We start from the raw sequence: 22,337 nt of genomic DNA on the forward strand, positions 1-22,337 counted from the left end.
CCTGTAACAAGGTCCACCTGGGAAAAGATCAAGATGCTTTCATACAATGGAATATTACTCAGCCATAAAAAGGAGCAATACTGGGTCATTTGTAGAGACATGGATGGACGGAGATAGTGTCATACAAAATGAAGCAAGTCAGAAAAATAAATACCGTATATTAACACATATATGTGGAATAGAGAAAAATGGTATAGATGATCCTATTTGCAAAGTCAAAATAGAAACACAAACATAGAGAATATACAGATACCGAGTGGGAAGGTGGGAGGGGTGGCAGGAACTGGGAGACTGGGACTGACATATGTACACTATTGATACCGTGGATAAAACAGGTAACTAATGAAAACATACCGTCTAGCTCAGGGAACTCTTACTCAGTGCTCTGCAGTGATCCAAATGGAAAGGAAGTTCAAAAAGGAGGGATTATGTGTATATACATAGCTGATTCATTTTACTGTACAGAAGAATAGTACATTGTAAAGCAAATATACTCCAGTAAAAAATTAATAGAAAAGAAAAAAAAAGGATGCTTTCAAGGACCCAGGGAACCACCCAGCCAGACCTACTGAGTGGAATCTTCCAAAAACTGCAGGCAGCCAATGAAGTTGATGGCCTGGTATTAGTAATATCTCCTCTGGGTCATGCCCTTGAGCACATGGCAGCCTTGGGATGACTTATGATAAGGATATTGCGCCAGACCACACCCCCGAGCAACTGAAGAAACAGGAGCAAAGACAGGATATCACTTTCAGTAGATGAATACTAAGCAGCTTCATATTACTGAAGCATTACCCAGCAATACAGGCCACCTAGCTAAGGACAATTTTAAAATATAAATGTTAGTATTTGTCAAAGTGTATACATAAATCTGAACTGAAAGTCAACAGCAAATTATCTTTTACAAGTTCATGTCCTGGAAAACTTCTTTACCCTGATTCGAGGACACAAGCACTTGTTCCAGAGTTTTTGGAATTGATATGGCTCAGAATGCCTGCGTATTTACAAAACTCTGTCATCCATAAATGAGCTGGAAAACACCACATACTTGTAGCCTTGTTGATGAGAGTTAACGAGAACACGCAACGTGCTAGGCACTGGCTGGACGTGTTATATGCCTACATAATCTTCATGACCCACATTCCAAACCGTGTCTTTTTAATATAACTGAATGTGTTTTCTAAATGTAGTAGTATTATTTGTTAGAACATTTTTACTTTTATCAAAGGCTGCTGAAGTTAGCAAGAAATGGTACCAAAGTTCATAATATATTTATATTTAGAAATCATTTGTACGTAAAACAAAGGTGAATTGAATTTTTTATTAGAAAAAATGCCATATTTTATAGACCACCATTTATGAGAATCCTACCAAAACACTACAACAAACTGGCCTTGAAGAGAAACAGCACAATGACAGAAAGCTCAAAACACTACACCTCTGAGGAGCCTGCAGCCAGGCTAATTGAAAATCGACACACAACGCCCACCACACCACACACAAACATGAACAGGTTATGTAAGTGAGCCAAGATTTAGAAAACACATTGGAGAGGGGAACACACCCACACACGTATCTGTGTGCATGTTTTCCTTAAAAACATGTAACAGGGTTTCCTTCATTTTACTCAACTCAAAGAAACTCTTGATCTAAAATTATTCCATGTCTAACATTATACAAAAGAAATATCATAAAGCAAAAGTTTACATTTTCCTGGGAGCTGTCCCTTGCAAGAAAATGTTACTTGCATTTTTTAGTGTAGAATCCACATAAAAACAGGAGTTGTAATATAGTGCTTGCCATTTAAGTGTAACATTGCCAAAATGCTTTATACGGGACTATTTTACATTACAGAAGAGGAATATCAATGTAGAGGTAATCAGTGCTTCCAAACTTTTCTAATTCTTCTACAGGGGAGATCTAAATAGTCAATATATTTCTATTTAAAAGGAGTTTTCTTCCCTCTGGTACGGTGCTTGCTGATGAATAAAGACAAGCGCACAGTCACACTGCTTTCTGTTCAACAACTGCCACCTTCCAGGAGTCCTGACACACACGGGGTCTTCTACTGGACCCTACAGTTCTCGCTGCCCTTGGACTCCAGGCTGGATTCTGGGCTGGGGGCGTGGCGGCCTCGCTTGGCTCTCAGGCCCTCCCTGGGGCTGCCCACTGGACTTCTCTCGGGAAGATTACTGATGGAGAGAGATCTGCCAATGGGATCTCGGAAGGCAGTGCCTGAATCCACTGGGCTCTGTTGAGAAACCTTGACCTGCAACACAAGTATGACAGTTAGAGGTCTAAAATCACATTCACATTTCTACAACATGAAAAATAAAGTCCTTATTTAGGTCATTACATTTGAAGTTCAATTCTTCCTCTAGGAGTTTGTACACAGTTTGACTATTTCTTCTACCCTAAAAACAGGCCCCCACCTAAACAGAGAAGCTAGAGAAAAGGGTCAGACATCACCTCTGATGAGCCACCTTGCAAAGCTTTCCTTGACATCTCTAATGACCAGACACTCGTTCCCAAGGCCACTGTGACCTTCTCAGATCAGAAGGTAAGCTCTCTGAGGGCAAAGACTATGTCCTCTTTACCTCTGCATCCACAGTGCCCAGAATATGCTTGACTAATAGCAAACATTCAATATTTGTGTAAGAACCCAAACCAGCTTCCATTTATCTTACTTGATCCTCTATCATGCAAATAAACGTATTCCAGTGAGTCCTAACAGTTTCATAAGGTGGAAGCTTTATTTACTAGAGCCTCTTCCTCACATAATAACATTTTAATCACTCTCCTTCCATTTAAAGTCCAGAATAAAAGTAAGTTCCCTTTCCAATGTCCTGCCTTTTAAGAGAAAGGGGGATCCCACTTTTAAGAGAAAAGGGGATCTCAAAAAATGTGAGACTTTAAGAAGCAGATGAGAGGGTAACGCATTACCAGGTAATGCAACACTGGTAGGGTTGAGATTTTCTGAGGTTTCTATAGTAGTGAGAAAAAATACGGGGTCAGGAGAGAGAAAAGAGCAGGACAGATGAAATACAGAACAACGTCACAACCGAAGTGAGAGGGCAAGAGTAGACGGTTCAGGTAGGAAGACCTTTAAAAGAAAAAGAGGAAGGACTCCTAACCAGGGTGATATGTGTTCAGTACCAAGGAGGCACTGAGAAGTCCTGAGAAGCACCTATGGGACAGACCACGCCCTGCCCAACTGCCTGCCCAGGACCACCTTCTGAAGCAGAAGAAGAAAAGAATGGAAATTATTTCCCCGTGTATATTCTTTCCATAGGAAGTGTATGGTTTTAAAAGGCAGCTAAATACTTTTCATCACAGAAAACATAGTAAATCTGGCCAACAGATCAGATCCCTGGAAAGGTTGCCTCTACCTCAGATGACGTGCAGCACACTTAAAAGGGGGGGCCTTGAAGGATCAGGACTTAATGGAAAATTACTGTCCATGGAAATCTGAAGGAAAAAAACAAGAGTTTTACTGGCACTCTTTTCTTTCCTTTTTTTTTTTTTAAAAGTAGAAAGCAATATAGAAGACAGACATTTCCCTTGAACCCGTGAGCTGCAGGAGAATCAAACCTTTAGTTGCACCATTAAAAGACAGAGGAGGTAAGGAGAGAGACCACACTGGGCAAAGAGAATCTGAGCTAGTAAAACTCCTTCTGAAACCCAACAGAACAGCCAAAGTCCACCCTTTGGCCTCCCCTTCCAGACTCAATTTCTTGATTCTGAATTGAGGAAACTATAGTTGGTAATCAGTTTTAACTTTGGATTTGATCCTCATGTTGGTTAGTTAGCCTCAGACTTATCCATAACTAGATGAGGTCAGGCTTCCCAGGTATTTAATCTATTAAGGGCACCCATACCCTAACTGTCTTACAAACCGTGTCTGCAGCCACAGTGGGGAGACGGCGGGTATGCAAATAGCTCATTGGAAAAGAAACTCATAAGTAGGAAAAATGGTTAAGACCCCACTAAACTGCTGACAGGCCCTGTGGTGATGGCCTCACAATCATCTCGTACAGTTGGTGGATGGTCGTCTGGAGCTAACTCCCAGAGACAAAGCAGAGACTGATCCTCACCTATGCTGCATCTTACCCATGTTCCCCTTCAAACTTGTCAGCTGTCACTGACAGTTCTGTTAAATGATCTAGGAAATCTCTCAACACTCAGCCAGTGACTTTAGGCGAAGAATGATAATCCGAAGTTTCTAAGCAACCGCTTTAGGAAAGGATAACTTGCTATCTCTTTTTCCAAACTGAATGATGAAATATGCTCAGCAGATGAGGCAAGCATTTTATAAAGTGACTCAGAAAATGTTGAATTACATTAAAAATCAATAGGCTGGGTTTTGAAGGCTTGCATCTAATCACGAGTCCCCTGTAACCTCCTTTCAAGAGGAACCACTGGCCATTCATGTGCACAAGTGCACAAAATTGCCTAGCAATTCATAACCACTGGTGCCTGCTGCAGCCTATAGCCCCTGCACACACAAGTCTGCAGGAAACCATGGTTACTGCTCTGTCCTCAGCAGATGCGACAGCAGTGTGGAAAGCAGGCCCCCTAGCGTGCAAAGCTCTCTGAGAAAATAAGTTCGAACTCCACATGAAAACTGCTTTACCATCAGTTCCTCATCAAAGAAGGGAAAGTGACCCCTGCGGGAATCTTATGAGGTGATTTCCTAACACACCTGTAAACATCTATCGTTGCAATCACTTCAGGACATTAACAGCTGCATTAATTTAGAAGGTATCTGTATTAGAAATGAGGACACAAGTAAACTGTTAACATAATCAGCAACATCAGAGAAGGGGTACTGGGAAGAGCCAAGTACTTCATTTCAGGAATTAGATTGTGGTTAATAGCTTTGGTCAAGTCTGGAAGCTTCACTCTTTAAAGGCACTAGTTACCTTATGGAAAAGAAACTGTTCTTACGGTCCCTGGAGAGTTAGTACCTACTCCAGTACACTTCAGTGTTCTACGGTTCCCAACATTTAAAAGTTAACTCCAAACGTGAGTGAGTGAGTGAGTAAGAAAGAAAAATAGAGAAACGTGGGTTGGAGGTGGGAGGACTGATGGGGAAGGGAAAGAAATACACACAAAATAGCAGAATATTTCTAACTGTAAGTCATAGATGGGCCCATTTTAATGAGTGAAAGAAAATCTCAGACCCTTCTTCCTCAGCCCCCAGTTAATAAAATCTTTATTATAATGTAAGTTATGAACAAAACTCAACTGTAGATATAAATTCCTTAATCCTTAGAGCTCTTATATATCAGCATAACAAACATTTGCTTAAATGTTGCTTTGATGCAACTACTCACCAAAGTCTTTGTATTTGGTATCTAAAATCCTAATGAGGAACACGCCTGCCCACTTAACAAGTATTATATTATACAAATAAGGGTTACTACACCTTCAAAGTTTCGTTGGCTGGGTCAGGGTAATCTGATTGAATACTTAAACTCTAACCAATAAGCAATGGAGAAAGAACTGGCAACCCACTCCAGTACTCTTGCCTGGAAAATCCCATGGATGGAGGAGCCTGGTAGGCTACAGTCCATGGGGTCTCAAAGGGTCAGACACGACTGAGTGACTTCACTTTCACTTTTCACTTTCATGCATTGGAAAAGGACATGGCAACCCACTCCAGTATTCTTGCCTGGAGAATCCCAGGGACGGGGGAGCCTGGTGGGCTGCTGTCTATGGGGTCACACAGGGTCGGACATGACTGAAGCGACGCAGCAGCAGCAGCAGCAGCAACCAATAAGCAAAGTACAATCACAGTATTAAAAACAAAAATTCTGTAAGCTATTCCAGAAACTTTCAACAAGATTCCTGTGATCCCTAGTCTGAGAAACAATAGGAAAAGAGCAAGACTGGAGCTGAGAGAGAGAGAGGTGTTAACTCCAGGTAGGTTCAATCTTTATTGAGTCTTATTTTCTTCATCCTTTTATAATAAGTACTTACAAGAGTTCAATAAAATAAAATAAAACTGAGTTCCCTAAAATTCATGTGCTTTGCAGACATAAATGGTAGCTGCTGGTATGGCTATGAAGCAAACACACTGTGCTTTAAATAACTTGACTGGGCTGTTTGCAAGGTGCAGAGAGGCCCCTAAGATTCCAACCCTTTCTCACTTCAACAATCAAAATAGAGACATCCACAAACAGAGCCCCTTTCTTTAGACATCTACTGAAACATGTGCTTTTTGTAGACAGTCAAGGAGTAACAAACACTAAGAATCACAGCCAGGGGGCAGAGGGGTGAGAGGGAGCCTGTAAACAAGCAAAGACCACTGCCTGTGCTGCGTCCTTCCAAGGTTCTGCCCAAAACTCGCTAACACACCCTTGGAGCTCCGCTCTGACAACACCGTTTGCCATCAGACTGTGTATCAGCAGCCTGCTGGGTCAAGGATGAGATTGTGCGGCAGGATAACATGACGCCTGTCCTCGCATCTGCTTGCTACTCTCCTCACTACTGACTTATTTATACCACAGGGAGAAGGTCAGACTTCGAAGAGCTCCTGAGTCAGCCGGTGCAGCGTCAAAGCCTTGCCCAGATGCCGCTCTCATTTCCTGGATTTCACACAGTAGATACATGTTCACAGAGTTTACCTTTTGTGATCTGCTGCCACCAGCTGTTGGTTTGGAGGTCTCGGTGAGATTTTCTTTGTCGAGACTTGGCGGGGATGCTGCTAACTTCTGGGCAGCAAGGCGGGGGCTGGTCCTGGTTGCCATGGTTGTCCTCCGCAGGATGTAGGGGCTAGTCTTTCCGGTGGGGATGTCGGCAAACCCTAAGGGCACAAAACTGATTGTCAGCACTGCTGGCTACAATTCCATCAGCCTCCCCAGTGGGAGTGATATTCACGAGTGGCATTCATGAGTGAGCAAGGATAAGGGTGACTCCAAAACCACTTCCTCCTCACCGCAGTGGGTAGTTTTATTTTTATTCATAATTTTATTCATAATTACCCTGGGAGGCAGCAAACAGTAAATCCCTAACAGGTGGGGTTTTTTTTTTTTTTCTTATTAGAAACATAAGAAACAACATGGGGAAAAGGGAGGTGGGGGCGGAAATAATATTAAAGAGAAAAAAGTTCTTCCTGCTTCTACTAAACAAATCGGCAGGCATTCCTGTGAGACGGACTGGAGGGGAAAATAAGGCAGGTAAAATGGAAAGAGACAGGCAAAAGAAAAGGCCTGCTCTTGTGGAAAGGGGGAAAATGTGGAGTCACAACAGCTACTTGCAGTGACTACTCTCACGTAGAAAGACTGGATGGGAGGAGAGTCTGGATCTCACTAAGAGCGATTTCCCTCCGCATCATCTGCCCCCGTAGAGGGAACTGATGCAGCTTGTGATGACCAAGAGGAGAACAGCAATCCCGAGGACACTAAAAGAAAGCATGTCACACAGGCTCAGAACAGCTTTAAAGTAACTACATTAACTACAAGAGCCTGTGTTTTTGCTTTGTTTTTAACCCCTTACCTACAAATAAAAAACAGTAATGAAAAAGAGCAAGCTAACTATTTGGAGGTTAGATTTCCTAAGGGTTAGAATTACTCAGAATAGTGCCTTCAAACCATCTATGGGAAAAAAAAAAAAACCAAAACTTTCTTCCTTTGTTTTCCCCCCAAATCACTTCCCAGAATTTTTCCTATATTAGTTTCATGTGTACAACACAGTGATTCACAAGTTGTAAAGGTTATATTCCATTTCAGTTATTATAAAATATTGGCTACATTACTGGGTCTATTCACTATGCTGAATGATACATCCTTGTAGCCTATTTATTTCAAACATAGTCATCTGTACCTCCTAAGCTCCTGCACCCATCTTGCCCGTCCCCCTGTCCTCGCTCCACTGGTAACCACTGGTTTGTTTTCTATATCCCAGAATTCATTTTTAAAAATAAATAGTTATTGGAGTAGAGTTGCTTTACAAGGTTGTGTTAATTTCTACTGTACAGCAAAGTGAATCAGCTACACGTATGCGTGTAGCCCCTCTCTGTGGAACTGCGCTCCCATTCAGGTCACCACAGAGTGCTCAGTAGAGCTCCCTGTGCCATACAGCGCGTGCCGCTTCATTCAGTTAGCTGTGTCAGGCTCCTGGTGACCCTTTGGACTGCAGCCCACCAGGCTCCTCTGTCCACGGGATTTCCCAGGCAAGAATATAGAGTGGGTCACCATGCCCTCCTCCAGGGGATCTTCCCGATCCAGGAGTGGAACGCTGGTCTCCTGCATTGGTAGGCGGACTCTTTATTTATCATTCATAAAGAATATTATTTATTCTGTATCACCTGGGAAGCCCATGCTATACAGTAGGTTCTCATTAGTTACCTATTTTATACACAGGATCAACAATGTCATATGTCAATATATATATATACGTCAGTACTAATCTCCCAATTCATCCTGCCTCCCCGCTTTTCCTCTTGGTGTCTCTATGTTTCTTCTCTACTTCTGTGTCTCTATTTCAGCTCTATCAATAAGACCATCTATACCAATTTTTTCAGATTCCACATATACACATTAATATATGATATTTGTTTTTCTCTAGTTCTATGGGAAAGAAGAGGGGTGGGGAGTAATCTCTCATCTGCTGTGGAATGATACTTTTGTATAATACAATAAGAATGAGTATAATAAAAACTGATTATGTGCTTGGATATTGAAAACAGCAAAATAGCAAATAGCTATGAAAATTTAAAACTCTAACTCATGATTTCTATACATTGTTTTGGTCATGGGCCAGTAGCAAACGTTCCTAGACTGGCCCCAGTCTCTGGGCTACATGTTGAAGAACACTGGGTTAAAAAAAAAACAATGTGGTAAGCAGCTCCAGCCAGGAGCCAGCATCATGGGGCCCGTCCTTCAGCTTCCCTACTACCTGGGTCACACAACACTAAAGGTGGGAAACTTGAAGGGTTATCTTCAATTTGGGGATTTTCAGCACAGAAATATCAAATTCCAAACAGTTTTCTGACAGTCATTTTTCAAATCTCCTAGTATTTTTTGTACTGTGACATAAGTAATTAGATCTATCATTCTCTCATGACAGAAAAGAAAGCATATACCTTACCAAGTTAACAGTGGACTACTGCTTCTGAAGATTAATTAGGACCATGGCATAATAACCCCAAAATACAAATGCTTCTTTTCTTTTTGTATGTGAATTTTTTTTAAAAGAACACAAATACTTTTAAAATTATGTCATACCTTTCTTTACAACTTCTGGAAGCCCCTCTGGCTCAAATTCAGCATCTTCTGCATCCTCTGCAAGGTGAGTACCACTTCTGATGGCTTTCCTGCTTTTTTTAGAAAATGTCTCTGGTGTAGAAGGCGTGGTTTCTCCGCCATCCTCCCGAATCCCACTGGACCTTTGCCTTTTGCCTGAAGATTTATTTTGGCCGGATGGTAACTTCTTCTCAGTGGCAGAAGGGACTGGGGATGGTCCTGGAGCAAGCAAATTCACCAAAGGAGAGCTCCGAAGATTCAGTTTAGATTGTTGTGAACTCAGACGAGCAACTTGTGTTTCTAACATCTCCTTGGCTTTCTCTAACTTCTCATGGCTTATGAGCAGGGAACAGTATTTATCCAGGTATTCGTCTGCCTCCTTGGTTTTTTCTTCAAGGGTTTCTTTCAGTTCTTTCATTTCAGTTATTAATTCGTCGACATTAGCATCCACGACGGTATCTGTCAAAAGTAAAATGACAAATCATTTGTAACGTGACACTTCTCTAGTTAACACTGGGCATCATCAAGCAGATAACCTTAGACTTGCTCTTGATTTTTTTTATTTTGGAAATGGGGGAAAATGTAGCTACAGATGGTTCTTATATTTCAAACAGCTCTTGTTTGGTAGGGATTGTATCAAGATACATATTCTCGTGAGTTACAGACTTATTGTTGTTTACTGGTTAAGTCATGCCCAATTCTTTTGAGACCCCACAGACTATATAGCCCACCAGGCTACTCTGTCCATGGGATTTCCTAGGCAAGAATACTGGAGTGGGTTGCCATTTCCTTCTCCAGGGATTGAACCCGCATCTCCTCCTCGGCAGGCAGATTCTTTACCACTTTGTAGGCAGAGTCTTCAGCCAACAGGGGAGCCCATGTACTTACTGGGATAGTTTAAATATAACCCATCAATATCTCAAACTCGGATTTCAGCCAATCCATCAAACCACCTTGTAGTTATCATACTACATAAAATGAATGAATTTATTGCACCCTCTATATTCCTCTGTCCATCCTTTCTATTTTAAGTGAATGAATGAACAGTAAAAGTCGACAGAGAATATAAAGTCACGGTTGTAAAGGCTTTGGGAGACAGTTCAGTTGCTCAGTCATGTCCTACTCTTTGCGACCCCATGGACTGCAACACTCCAGGCCTCCCTGTCCATCACTAACTCCCAGAGTTTACTCAGACTCATATCCCTTGAGTCCGTGATGCTATCCAACCATCTCATCCTCTGTCATCCCCTTCTCCTCCTGCCCTCAATCTTCCCCAGCATCAGGGTCTTTTCTAATGAGTCAGCCCTTCGCATCAGGTGGCCAAAGTACTGGCGTTTCAGCTTCAGCATCAGTCCTTCCAATGAATATTCAGGACTGATTTCCTTTAGGTTGGATCTCTTTGCAGTCCAAGGGACTCTCAAGAGTCTTCTGCAACACCACAGTTTACAAGCATCAATTCTTCAGCACTCAGCTTTCTTTATAGTCCAACTCTCACATCCATACATGACCACTGGAAAAAGCATAGCCTTGACTACATAGACCTTTGTTGGCAAAGTGATGTCTCTGCTTTTTAATATGCTGTCTAGGTTGGTCATAACTTTCCTTCCAAGAAGTGTCTTTTAATTTCATGGCTGGAGTCACCATCTGCAGTGATTTTTAGCCCCAAAATTAAAGTCTGTCACTGTTTCCACTGTTTCCCCATCTATTCGCCATGAAGTGATGAGACCAGATGCCATGATCTTAGTTTTCTGAATGTTTAGTTTTCAGCCAACTTTTTCACTCTTGTCTTTCACTTTCATCAAGAGGCTCTTTAGTTCTTCTTCACTTTCTGCCATAAGGGTAGTATCATCTGCATACCTGAGGTTACTGATATTTCTCCCTTGATTCCAGCTTGTGCTTCATCCAGTCCAGCATTTCTCATGATGTACTCTGCATATAAGTTAAATAAGCAGGTTGACAATATATAGCCTTGACGTACTCCTTTCCTGATCCCTTACGATTATACAAAGGAAGTGACAAATAGATTCAAGGAATTAGATCTGATAGACAGAGTGGCTGAAGAACTATGGATAGAGGTTCATGACATTGTACAGGAGGCAATGATCAAGACCATTTCCGAGAAAAAGAAATGCAAAAAGGCATAATGGTTGTCTGAGGAGGCCTTACAAATAGCTGTGAAAAGAAGAGAAGCGAAAGGCAAAGGAGAAAAGGAATGAGATACCCATTTGAATGCAGAGTTCCAAAGAGTAGCAAGGAGAGATAAGAAAGCCTTCCTCAGCCATCAATGCAAAGAAACAGAGGAAAACAACAGAATGGGAAAGACTAGAGATATCTTCAAGAAAATCAGAGATACCAAAGGAACAATTCCTGCAAAGATGGGCACAATAAAGGACAGAAATGGTATGGACCTAACAAAAGCAGAAGATATTAAGAAGAGTTGGCAAGAATACACAGAACTGTACAAAAAAGATCTTCATGACGCAGATAAGCACAATGGTGGGATCACTCACCTAGAGCCAGACATCCTAGAATGCAAAGTCAAGTGGGCCTTAGGAAGCATCACTACAAACAAAGCTGGTAGAGGTGATGGAATTCCAGTTGAGCTATTTCAAATCCTAAAAGATGATGCTGTGAAAGTGCTCCACTCAATATGCAAGCAAATCTGGAAAACTCGGCAGTGACCACAGGACTGGAAAAGGTCAGTTTTTATTCCAATCCAAAAGAAAGGCAATGCCAAAGAATGCTCAAACTACTGTACAATTGCACTCATCTCACAGGCTAGTAAAGTAATGCTCAAAATTCTCCAAGCCAAGCTTCAACAGTACATGAACTGAGAACTTCCAGATGTTCAAGCTGGTTTTAGAAAAGGCAGAGGAACCAGAGATCAAATTGCCAACATCTACTGGATCATCGAAAAAGCAAGAGAGTTCCAGAAAAACATCTATTTCTGTTTTATTGAATATGCCAAAGCCCTGTGTGGATCACAACAAATTGTGGACAATTCTTCAAGAGATGGGAGTATCAGACCACCTGACCTGCCTCCTGAAAAATCTGTATGCAGGTCAGGAAGCAAGTTAGAACTGGACATGGAACAACAGACTGGTTCCAAATCAGGAAAGGAGTATGTCAAGGCTGTATACTGGGATACAGGCAGGGGCCAATGAAAAGACTGTAGAATCCAGTATATATGAAGAACTCTTACAATAATAAAAAGAAAACAAACAAAAAAAAATGGACAAGAGTGCTTGAACTGGTATTTCTTCAACAAAAACACAGAAATTCCCCACAAGCACATAAAACACCCACTTAGAATGGCTACTTAAAAAGAAGTCATGATAACGTAAATGCTAACCAACTAAAAAGTAACATACTACACAGGAATGACAACAGAAAAGGTTCTTGTAAAGTAACTACATCTTCCTTTCATATGAGAAAGTAAACTGACATTATAAAAATGCTTTATCCAGAAATACCAATTTAATCATATAGCTTAGCACATCAAAGTGGCCAAACAAGCAAAATTACCTCTACCTGGCAAAGTTGGGAAACAGGACAGGGGTTTAAGGGCTTCCCTAGTGTCTCAGACAGTAAAGAATCAATCTGGAATGTGGGAGATCCAGGTTCGATCCCCAGGTCAGGAGGATCTCCTGGAGAAGGGAACAGCAACCCACTCCAGTATTCATGGCTGAGAAATCCCATGGACAGAGGACTTGCCTAGCAGGCTACACAGTCCATGGTGTCACAGACAGTCAGACATGAGTAAGCGACTTTCACTTTTTTCACTTTAAGGGCATATTAATTTTTTTTTGAAAGCATGTGCATGTTTTACACCATGATGATTTTTAATAAAAATAAAATTTGTGTAAAAAAAAAAGACAAGTCCAAAGAAGTGCTGAAAACTGCGTGGAGGCAATGGAGGATCTAACGGACAAGGGTTTGAAGGACACTACATGGGAAGATGTCTCAGTCACTTGCAGCTGCCTGGTTGGTGTTGATTCCATCCTTGAAGCCCCAGTCTCTTCTGCCTACTCTTCTCAGCAGGGAACACTGTGGACCCCTCCCCCCTGCCAAACTATGTACGGTCCAGAAGAGCCATGCGTACTATATTTGCCATCATCTATCCATACAGAAAAAGCATTCCACTCTAGGGGTGTATGTAGAGAAAAGTGACAAAAAGCATTGTCACTTTGTTTCATTGTATTTACACACCCAAAAATGTAGTCCCCAACCTTCCTATTTAGTAGGGCCATGGATACCAGAATCATCTGTTGGTAAATTACCAGTGCCAGCTCAGAGGCCAATCTTCCTTTGATGTAGGAACTATGTAATGGACATCCACATGAATAACTCTTCTTGGAAAGGCTCATTAGCAAACAGGGCTGCCAGGTTTTTGCACATTTGATAGAACAGAAGGTGCAGTCGTTCTATTTTTAAAATGCAGGCTTCATTCTGAATCCCGTTAATGACCCCAGCCCGAGCACAAAATTCAGAAATTGGAAAATGGTCCGCCGCTCAATCTCGACGTGCTGCCACAGAACAGATCACGGTCCACGCTTCCGGGGCAGACACACCAGTGTGTGACATCACTAGTCGGCGCCAGTGAGGGCTTGTCGATGTGTATGTGACGTCACTAGTCGGCGCCAGTGAGGGCTTATCGATGTGCGCCGGGCTAGCACCCACCTGCTCTCTGTTTCTCCTGTGCAGCTTCAAGATGAGATAGTTCTTTCTGCAACATCACCTTTTCCTCTTCCAGCTGTTTACAGGATTTCACCAACAACTTTATTTTACTCTGGGCACGATCGTTTTCCTTCTTCAATTTATCTGCATGTTTTAGATTTTCCATCTACAAAACAAAAGCAATTCCACTTAAAAACCTTGAATTGCTTTTCGTGGGCATATGGAAAAATAACAATGAGATATAATTAAGAATCATATGCTGTAAGTTTAAGAACAAGACAAAACATCTAAAGATGCATAAAACAATTCCTCGTCTCTGTTCAGTGTCCTAAGTCCCCCCAGTAAACACTGTCTTTGTCACTCCCTTTCTTAACATAATGTCCTACTAAGTAAGTAGCCCGGTGTATCTGTGTTTATCCAATGGGAGGCACACCCGGGAGGTAGGGGCGTGGGTCCATGGACATATTCTTGGTGGGCAGAACACTCTGGATGAGAGGATTGTGTCCCATTTGCCATTCTTGTGCTGTTGCAGTTTCAATGCCTCAGATGACATTTGCCGAGTCACACCAGATGAAGGCCAGAGATGTGGCTCACAACACTAATTTAAAGCCAAATGATATTATGGTTTATAACATAAATTTAAATGTTGAAGTAACTCAAACAAAAAGTGAACAGAATGGTGGGAGAATTATGTCATCAAGCACTTCTTAGTAGTACATGTTCATAGTTCCTTAAGCACAATTGCAAAATCAAAAAAACAAGTTCTGAAAATGATTTATAGGCAAAACTTGACCTGAACAGATATAAAGGAATTTATAGTCTTTATTTATCCCACCTTGTGAAAATATTCATACATTTTGCTATAAAAGTATGAATTTGATTATGAAGTATCACCCCAGACTCTGATAAGATATTATGTGATATGTGGCATATGCACTGCATTATCTAATATCTAAGAAATACAGAATTCTAAAATAATACAGCTCTAGAGTTTCTGATAAGAGATCATAAACATACAAAGACAGACCAAACTATCAAAAAAAAGAAAGAAGAAGCTTAGCAGCACATTGATGTTACAAGTAGATTTCCCTCTTTGTACATTTCACCTTGAAATAATTTCATCAGCAATGTTGCAATAAATCTGCACTTTCAGAATTTTCTATTTCTGATTCCAAATATAAATGGATTAGAGACAGATTTAATTCAATTTCAACAATGCTTATCAACTTCAATAAAATTATGAGATTTGAATAGACTCAACTAACAATGTACCATTTTGTACATATATAAATAGACATTCCCCACAGTACAACTGTCAAAGATTTTAAAAAAGGAGAAAGTAAGTAAATTAAAAAGTAGACCTGAAGCAATTTCTTTCTGTTATTAAACCTAATATCTCTCATTTTGTAGCAACAGGACATTATTGATCATTAATGTTATTTTAAACTTAGTTTGTATTTCCTTGGTATATTTCCTTCACCATGATAATTGTATAAGACTATAAACATAAGAAATCTATACCTAGTTATCTAACTTTTCTGAAAGGTATTTACTTTCCAGGTTCATATTTTACATTCTGGATGGCATTTGTTTTATGCAAAGTATTTGTGGGAATGAAATCAGCCTCCTTCTCTAGGAAGAACTACTATAGGACTTCCTATACTCTAACAATGGAACTTTCCAGGTGGTACGGTGGTGAAGAATCCGCCTGCCAATGCAGGAGACGCAAGAAACATGGGTTGAACCCCTAGGTAGGGAAGATCCCCTGGAGTAGGAAACGGCAACCCATTCCAGTATTCTTGCCCAGAAAATTCCATGGACAGAGGAGCCCAGTGGGCTACAGTCCACGGCGTCGCAAAGAGTTGGACATGACTGAGCAACTGAGCCCACACACATAGTCTAACAATACTGAGATTGGGGTTCACTTTTTTTCCTAAAGAAAAAAGTTTGATGGTCCCTGCATCGAGAGGAAGAGGAGAACGTACACATATGTATGGCTGGCCGAGCGCTTGGCCCACCTTGAGCCCCAAAGTCATGGGAAAGGTTTGGTGATAGTAGTGAACCTGAAGGCCAATCATTAAGACTTTCACCACATCATTATCTATGTCTGGAGGGGCTTGCTGTCCTCTGTTATAGGCTTGATCTTCATATCCACTTCCGGAAGTCTCTGACATCCTCTACTTTGACAGGATGCACTGAGTGATGAATAAAGTATGCTCAAGCTATGGAACTGCATGCTGTCCTCTCATTTGTAGAAACAACTCAGCAGACAACTGATGAATGATTTTATTTATCACTACAAAAACTTTTTCATGAAAATTAAAATGAAAACACTTAATTTCATACCACTAAAACCACTGTTACATGTATAAGCCATTCTAAGTTATGAAGTAATGATAAGTGTACATACCTTGGTTTTCTTCAATTCTTCTAAAATCTCAGTGGTCGCTTTCAAAGAATTATTGAGTTCTTCTTTACTGGACTTTAAGAGGTCTATCTCCACCTTCTGTGAGCTGAGACATTCCTCCTTAGAAGTCAGTTTCTCTCGGTATGTCTGGATTTCCATTTCATGCTAGGGCAAAAAAAAATGTTACTTTAGCCAGGAGGCTCAAGTAAAAACATCATAAGGGAAACAAACAGAAAAGAAAACTGCTATTCCAAAGACCATGGTTTTTGGAACTCTCTCCAAGATGGAAATGTAACAAGGCATAAAATAAGACACGTGCAAATAACTGAGGGAAAGAAAGGGAAGTTAATAGAATGAGACCATTCACAAAATTGTGAAGCATAACTATAATACACAACACTGGCTTCCTTGCAAAAAGTGCCTCATCACCACCACTGACACACTCTTCAGCCTGCCCAGTCACCAGACCACGCATTTTTACCTGTTTGTTTGTATCTAGAAGCAAAGCCTGATGTTTGTTTTCAGCTTCCTGAAGCCGTAGCTGATATTCAGCTATTTCTCCTCTCATTTTCCCTTGTTCTTCCATACGGTCTTTGTGTACACAATCCAAACTCTTCTTCAATTCACTATTTTCTAGCATGAGCTCCTTCAGTTGACCCTAATGAGAAAAACAATAAAATTATGGGAAGATAATTAAGAACCTGGACATATATATTTAGGAACACTGAGTATGGAAGGGAAAAAAATCATTTATAGGCAAGACAAAATCTACATAGAATTAGTGCTATAATCCTTAGCAATGTACAGTTGATGTTCTATAGCCACAGATTAAACATCTACAAATTTAACCAACTACAAAACAAAAATATTCCACCTCCCCTCCCCCAAAATTCCAGACAGTTCCAAAAAGTTAAACTTGAATTTTCTGTGTACCAGGAATTTTCCACACAGCATTTACATTGTATTTACATATTCTAGTGAGTTACTTATTGCTGTTGTTTAGTCGCTCAGTCCTGTACAATTCTTTTCAACCCGATGGACTGGGGCCCACTGTCCCTCTGTCCATGAGGACTCTCCAGGCAAGAATACTGGAGTGGGTTGCTCTGGAAGATCCAGAGGATCTTCCCAACCCAGGTATCGAACCCAGGTCTCCCACACTGCAGGTGGATTCTTTACTGTCTGAGCCACCAGGGAAGTCCAAGAATACTGAAGTGGGTAGCCTATCTCTTCTCCAGGGGATCTTCCTAAACCGGGATCTCCTGCATTGCAGGCAGAGTACTTACAGCTATTTACATAGTATTAGGTATTTTAAGTAATCCAGTATGGGCTTCCCAGGTGGCTCAGTGGTAAAGAATCCACCTGCCAATGCAGGCACAGAAGACTTGGGTTCGATCCCTGGGTTGGGAAGATCCCCTGAAAGAGGAAATGGCAACCCACTGCAGTATTCTTGTCTGGAATATCCCAAGGACAGAGAAGCCTGGCAGGCTACTGTCCATGGAGTTGCAGAGTCGGACATGACTTAGCAACTGAGCACATGCAGACTTAAAGTATACAGGAGGATGTGTATAGGTTATATGCAAACACTATGCCATTTTATATGAGGGACTTGAACATCTGTGAATTTTGGAAACTGGAGGGGCCTAGAACCCATCTCCTGTGGATACTGAGGGATGACTTAATTCACTTTAAATGGCGACTTCACCTCCAGGGGCAATTTCCTTTGTTCCAACCCCAGGTCACCTCCACAAGGAGTACAGGATCTCTGAAACCTCAACTTCATAACTAAGATACCCTGGACCAAACCTTCCTTGGCTCCCTTGGCTTCTCACTTTTTTAAGTACTTCTATTATGGTAATTTCTTGACCTCATCAACAGCACCACCAACACCTTTACACTCAAGCCCCCTTCCTTGGCCAGCTTACGTGCATCTTCTATCACTTGAAGAATTTCCTTCCACATGCTCCCCACTCCTCTGCCCCTCTCTCCCTTCATGGTGCAGGACTAGCAAAACTGCAGCCCTAGAGGCATCTGGCTTCTCTGTGCGTGATCCCAAATAGCTGTTCCTACATGTGTTTATATACATGCTGTGTTCACTTTCTCATCAACCACTCCTCAACCCGCTCCAACCTTTTATCCCAGCTCCTCCTGAAACAGCATCATCAAGCTCCATGTTACAAACCCCATTCTTTAGCCGTCATCTCTTTCAACCTCTGAGCAGAATCTGATGCTGCTGACCACTCCTTCAGTCCCAAGACAGCCTCCACTCGTGCCTTCAGGAACAGGACACTCTCCTGGTTTGCCTCCTCCTGTCTTCTCAGTTCCTTTGCTGCCTCTTCCTCCTGTCTCACCCTACTTGCTGGGGGGTCACCTGGGCTGGGCCCTGAGCTGCCTCTTCACCTTCTCTTCTCCATCTGTATTTTCTACCATCCTCATAATTTTTAAACACTACCTATACTGTGAACTAGCCAAATTCATGTATCTTTCCTAAATCTTCCCTTCAATCACCAGCCCCCTGTGTTTTGTGTCACTTTAGATTGTACTCTAGTTCTTTACCATCTCTTCCTACTGCTCCAACCTTCTTGCATATTATTTTCCATCTGACGTCAGCCACAATGGTTTCCTTTCAATTGTGAAAATGTCCATAGGTGTTTATAATTTCAGAGTTTTGTTGCCCCCCCCCCCTCCCCCGCCTTTTTTGGCTGTTCCACGTCTTCTCAGCACACAGGATCTTCAACCTTCATCACAGCATGCGGGATCTTATAGTTGAGGCATGTGAACTCTCAGTCGCGGCACATGGGACCTAATTCCCTGACCAGGGATAGCACCCAGGGCCCCGGCATTGGGAGCACAGAGTCTTCATCACTGGACCACCAGGGAAGTCCCTAATTTCAGAGATTTTGTCACACTGCTCTATAGACTTAGAAGGCTCCCTCCTTGGTCGTGTTCTTCACATGGTGACTTCTTGCCTCGCAGTGGCATTCTCAGACAACCTTGTCTAAATTAGGTTGTTCCCTACTCCGATACCCAACTTCCCAAACATTCTGCAGAAAGGATCTTGTTTCCTTTATCACACTTAACAGTCGTGTTTTTTTTTTTTTTAATAATAATTTATTTATTTGGCAACACTGGGTCTCCACTGCTGCACACGGGCTTTCTCTAGTTGCAGCAAGGGGGGGACTGCTCTCTAGTTCTGGTGCCTGGACTTCGCACTGCAGCGTACCTCCTATTGCAGAGCACAGGCTCAGTAGTTGGGCCCGGACTTCGCACTGCAGCGTACCTCCTATTGCAGAGCACAGGCTCAGTAGTTGGGCACATGGGCTTAGCTGCCTCAGGGTCTGTGGAATCTCGCCAGACCAGGAATCAAACCAGTGTCCCCTGCAGTGGCAGGCAGATTCTTAACCAGTGGACTACCAGGGAAGTCTTATAGCACTCGAAGCGTTTATGATTATTTTATACATTTCCTATGGAGTGATTTATTGTGTCGAGATGGTAAGCTCTGTGAGTGCAGAAACCACTGGATAGCTATCGTTTCCCGTTCTATCCTCTGACCTTAGTAGTATTTACAGAATGAATAAAGCCATTGCAGACCAACACGCTCATACATACAGCCTTCAAGCTGAACACTTAGCCTTTTTTTTTTTTTTTTTGTAGAGCCTATAAATGAAATGCAAGTAACAATATACTAGGGATACTCTCAAACTGCTCAGTCCCAAGCAGATTTCAGCAGGTGCAGGACTCAGATGTCATTCATAGGAACTCCTTCCACATAGCATTGCCACAAATCCCATGAACCAATTGCTGAGATTAAATGCCAAAGCGTTTCCATTTTTATTAAATATCATATTTAAAGAAACGCACAGGGCTTCCCTGGTAGTTCAGTGGTTAGAATCCACCTTGCAATGCGGGGGACATGGGTTCCATCCGTGGTCCGGAAGATCCTATAAGCCACAAGCAACTAAGCCCACGTGCCGTAACTACTGAGCTTGGACTCCAGAGCCCGTGCTCCACAACAAGAGAAGTCACGGCAGCGAGAAGCCTGAGCACTGCAACTAGACTAGCCTCCACCCTCTGTAACTAGAGAAAGTCCACAGGCAGCAACAAAGACACAGCAAAGACATACAGTTAAGAATTTTTTAAAAACCTACCTTATTTTAAAAAAAAGCACAAATTTCCCCCATTTCTTATACAGGCTATTCCAAATATCACTGCAACTTTATGTGATTATTCTGGTTCATAATCACAATTATATTTTCCTATCCTTTTCTAAAAACTACTTGGGGATGAAGTTGCACACGGACTATATGGATACAGGAATTTTACCATCTGGCTGCATGGTAGCTGCTACCTAAGTCTCGTTGTTAAGAGATTCAGGAGAAAGCGCGTGAATCAGCAATGTCTATTATGAGACCAGCAGTGGGAGTGGCAGCCCAAATGCTATAGTTCTGCCACCACCTGCCCTAAAATAGCACCCCAAGACTGCTCCAACTTTACATTTTACTGTGACTCTCTGTTACTTTGTTAGTTCTTTGCAAGATCAGTGCATCTGTCTCTAGCAACACTCTGGCTTGTAATCTGGGGCAGGCCAGGAAAACAGCCTACTGAAAGCTGCATGCAATCCATTTCTGGTATGAGTTAATATAGTCAGAAGGGCTGTCTTCTATGAAAAACATATCTGGGCTCCTTGACAGGTATTTTGATGTGTTTGGGGGCCTCTTTGGACTCCTTCAGGGCTCATGACAGTGCTGGATGGCAAAGATTACTGTAGGTCTGACCATGACATAGCTTTGGGTTATTCTTTTCAAAAGCTAATAAAAGTTTGATACATCTCAGAAGATCGTACAAAAACAAACAAGGAGAGAGTGCACAAGAATTATTAGAGTGTAATGAATCCGTCATAGAGAAACTTACTTTGCTGCTCTTCACTTCTTCCAACATTAAATTTAATTCTTCCGTTAGCCTGTTTTTCTCCCCACTAAATTCTTCTTTCAGTGCCACCGTTTTTTGTATCACTGCATGTATTTCCTTCTGAAGCTCAGTTTCCTTCACAGTCATTGTGTTTACCTGAAATTTCATCTTTCATTAGGATCTGCTTATGGTTGTCTGTTTGATCAAATTAATCACTGTGACACAGCATATTTGTGACATTCACATCCCTCCAATAATAAAATAAAACCCAGCTAATCCTCCCGTTACTAATCCACTCAAATAATATTCTCAAAACTGACTGATAAGCTTGCCTTTTCTTCTCTGCAAGATTTAACAAAAGACAGCAATAAGGAAAGGAATGACAAAGAAAGATAATATTAGCAAATCTTAAAATCCTTCATAGAGGTAATGATTTGAATTAAACTTAAACACCAGAAAGTATTTACGAGGCAGTGACTTAATCGATCAACCCTTGGATCTCTTATGTATTCTCTAGAGCCATGCTAAAACGCAAGAAACAGGATGATAGTTTGTTAAAACCAGTTAAAGCAGGATTGTTTGCATCCATCCCTACACCAGACTGAAATAGCCCAGTAAAGTCTGTCTAATTGTCTCTACCATAACTGCTATCACTTGCAAGCTATGCAAAAACTTGAAATTCTTGGAAAATATTGAGATACGATTGACTGTATTTTCTGGACAATCTACTTGTCCAATAAAAACTTAATTTGAAGGAATCACTTTCCTAGATCAGTAAGTATAGGGGAAATTTTTAACTTTTCTTTAATAGAGTTTCCTGATGGCAGATCTTCCCTTTCATCATCAGCTAACAAAACAGGAGACTGCCCAAAGAGAACGGGGCTGAAAGCACAAAATCCCTACGAGGGACATGTCCTGGGAGCCATGAGGGTTCTGTTGGTTATAATTATATCAGTATCTTTAACAGTTATTTCCCCTAAAGGCAAAAATGGCAGGGCAGAGGCAAAAGTGATCTCTACTGATTCTGACTAATATGTGTTATACTCTCTACAGCAGTGGTACTCAACTGGGTATGGGTATGCGGGCTACTATTCTGATGT

At 41.6% G+C, this 22,337-nt stretch overlaps 1 protein-coding gene across 1 annotated transcript in view; it reads right to left on the reverse strand.

Annotated features, from left to right (window-relative positions):
• Positions 1-1,607: 1,607 nt before the first annotated feature.
• Positions 1,608-22,337, reverse strand: part of CENPF (centromere protein F) — a 62,264-nt gene continuing 41,534 nt past the window's right edge. The window contains exons 14-20 of the mRNA XM_019976891.2: positions 21,241-21,393; positions 16,814-16,990; positions 16,336-16,497; positions 13,929-14,091; positions 9,231-9,707; positions 6,630-6,808; positions 1,608-2,269 (exon numbers count right to left, since the gene is read on the reverse strand). Of these exons, the coding sequence (XP_019832450.2) occupies positions 2,066-2,269; positions 6,630-6,808; positions 9,231-9,707; positions 13,929-14,091; positions 16,336-16,497; positions 16,814-16,990; positions 21,241-21,393 (1,515 nt within the window). The 3' untranslated portion in view covers positions 1,608-2,065. The remainder of the gene's footprint in view (positions 2,270-6,629; positions 6,809-9,230; positions 9,708-13,928; positions 14,092-16,335; positions 16,498-16,813; positions 16,991-21,240; positions 21,394-22,337) is intronic.

The sequence above is a fragment of the Bos indicus genome, chromosome 16 (genome assembly GCF_029378745.1).
Source record: "Bos indicus isolate NIAB-ARS_2022 breed Sahiwal x Tharparkar chromosome 16, NIAB-ARS_B.indTharparkar_mat_pri_1.0, whole genome shotgun sequence".
Classification (NCBI taxonomy): Eukaryota; Metazoa; Chordata; class Mammalia; order Artiodactyla; family Bovidae; genus Bos; species Bos indicus.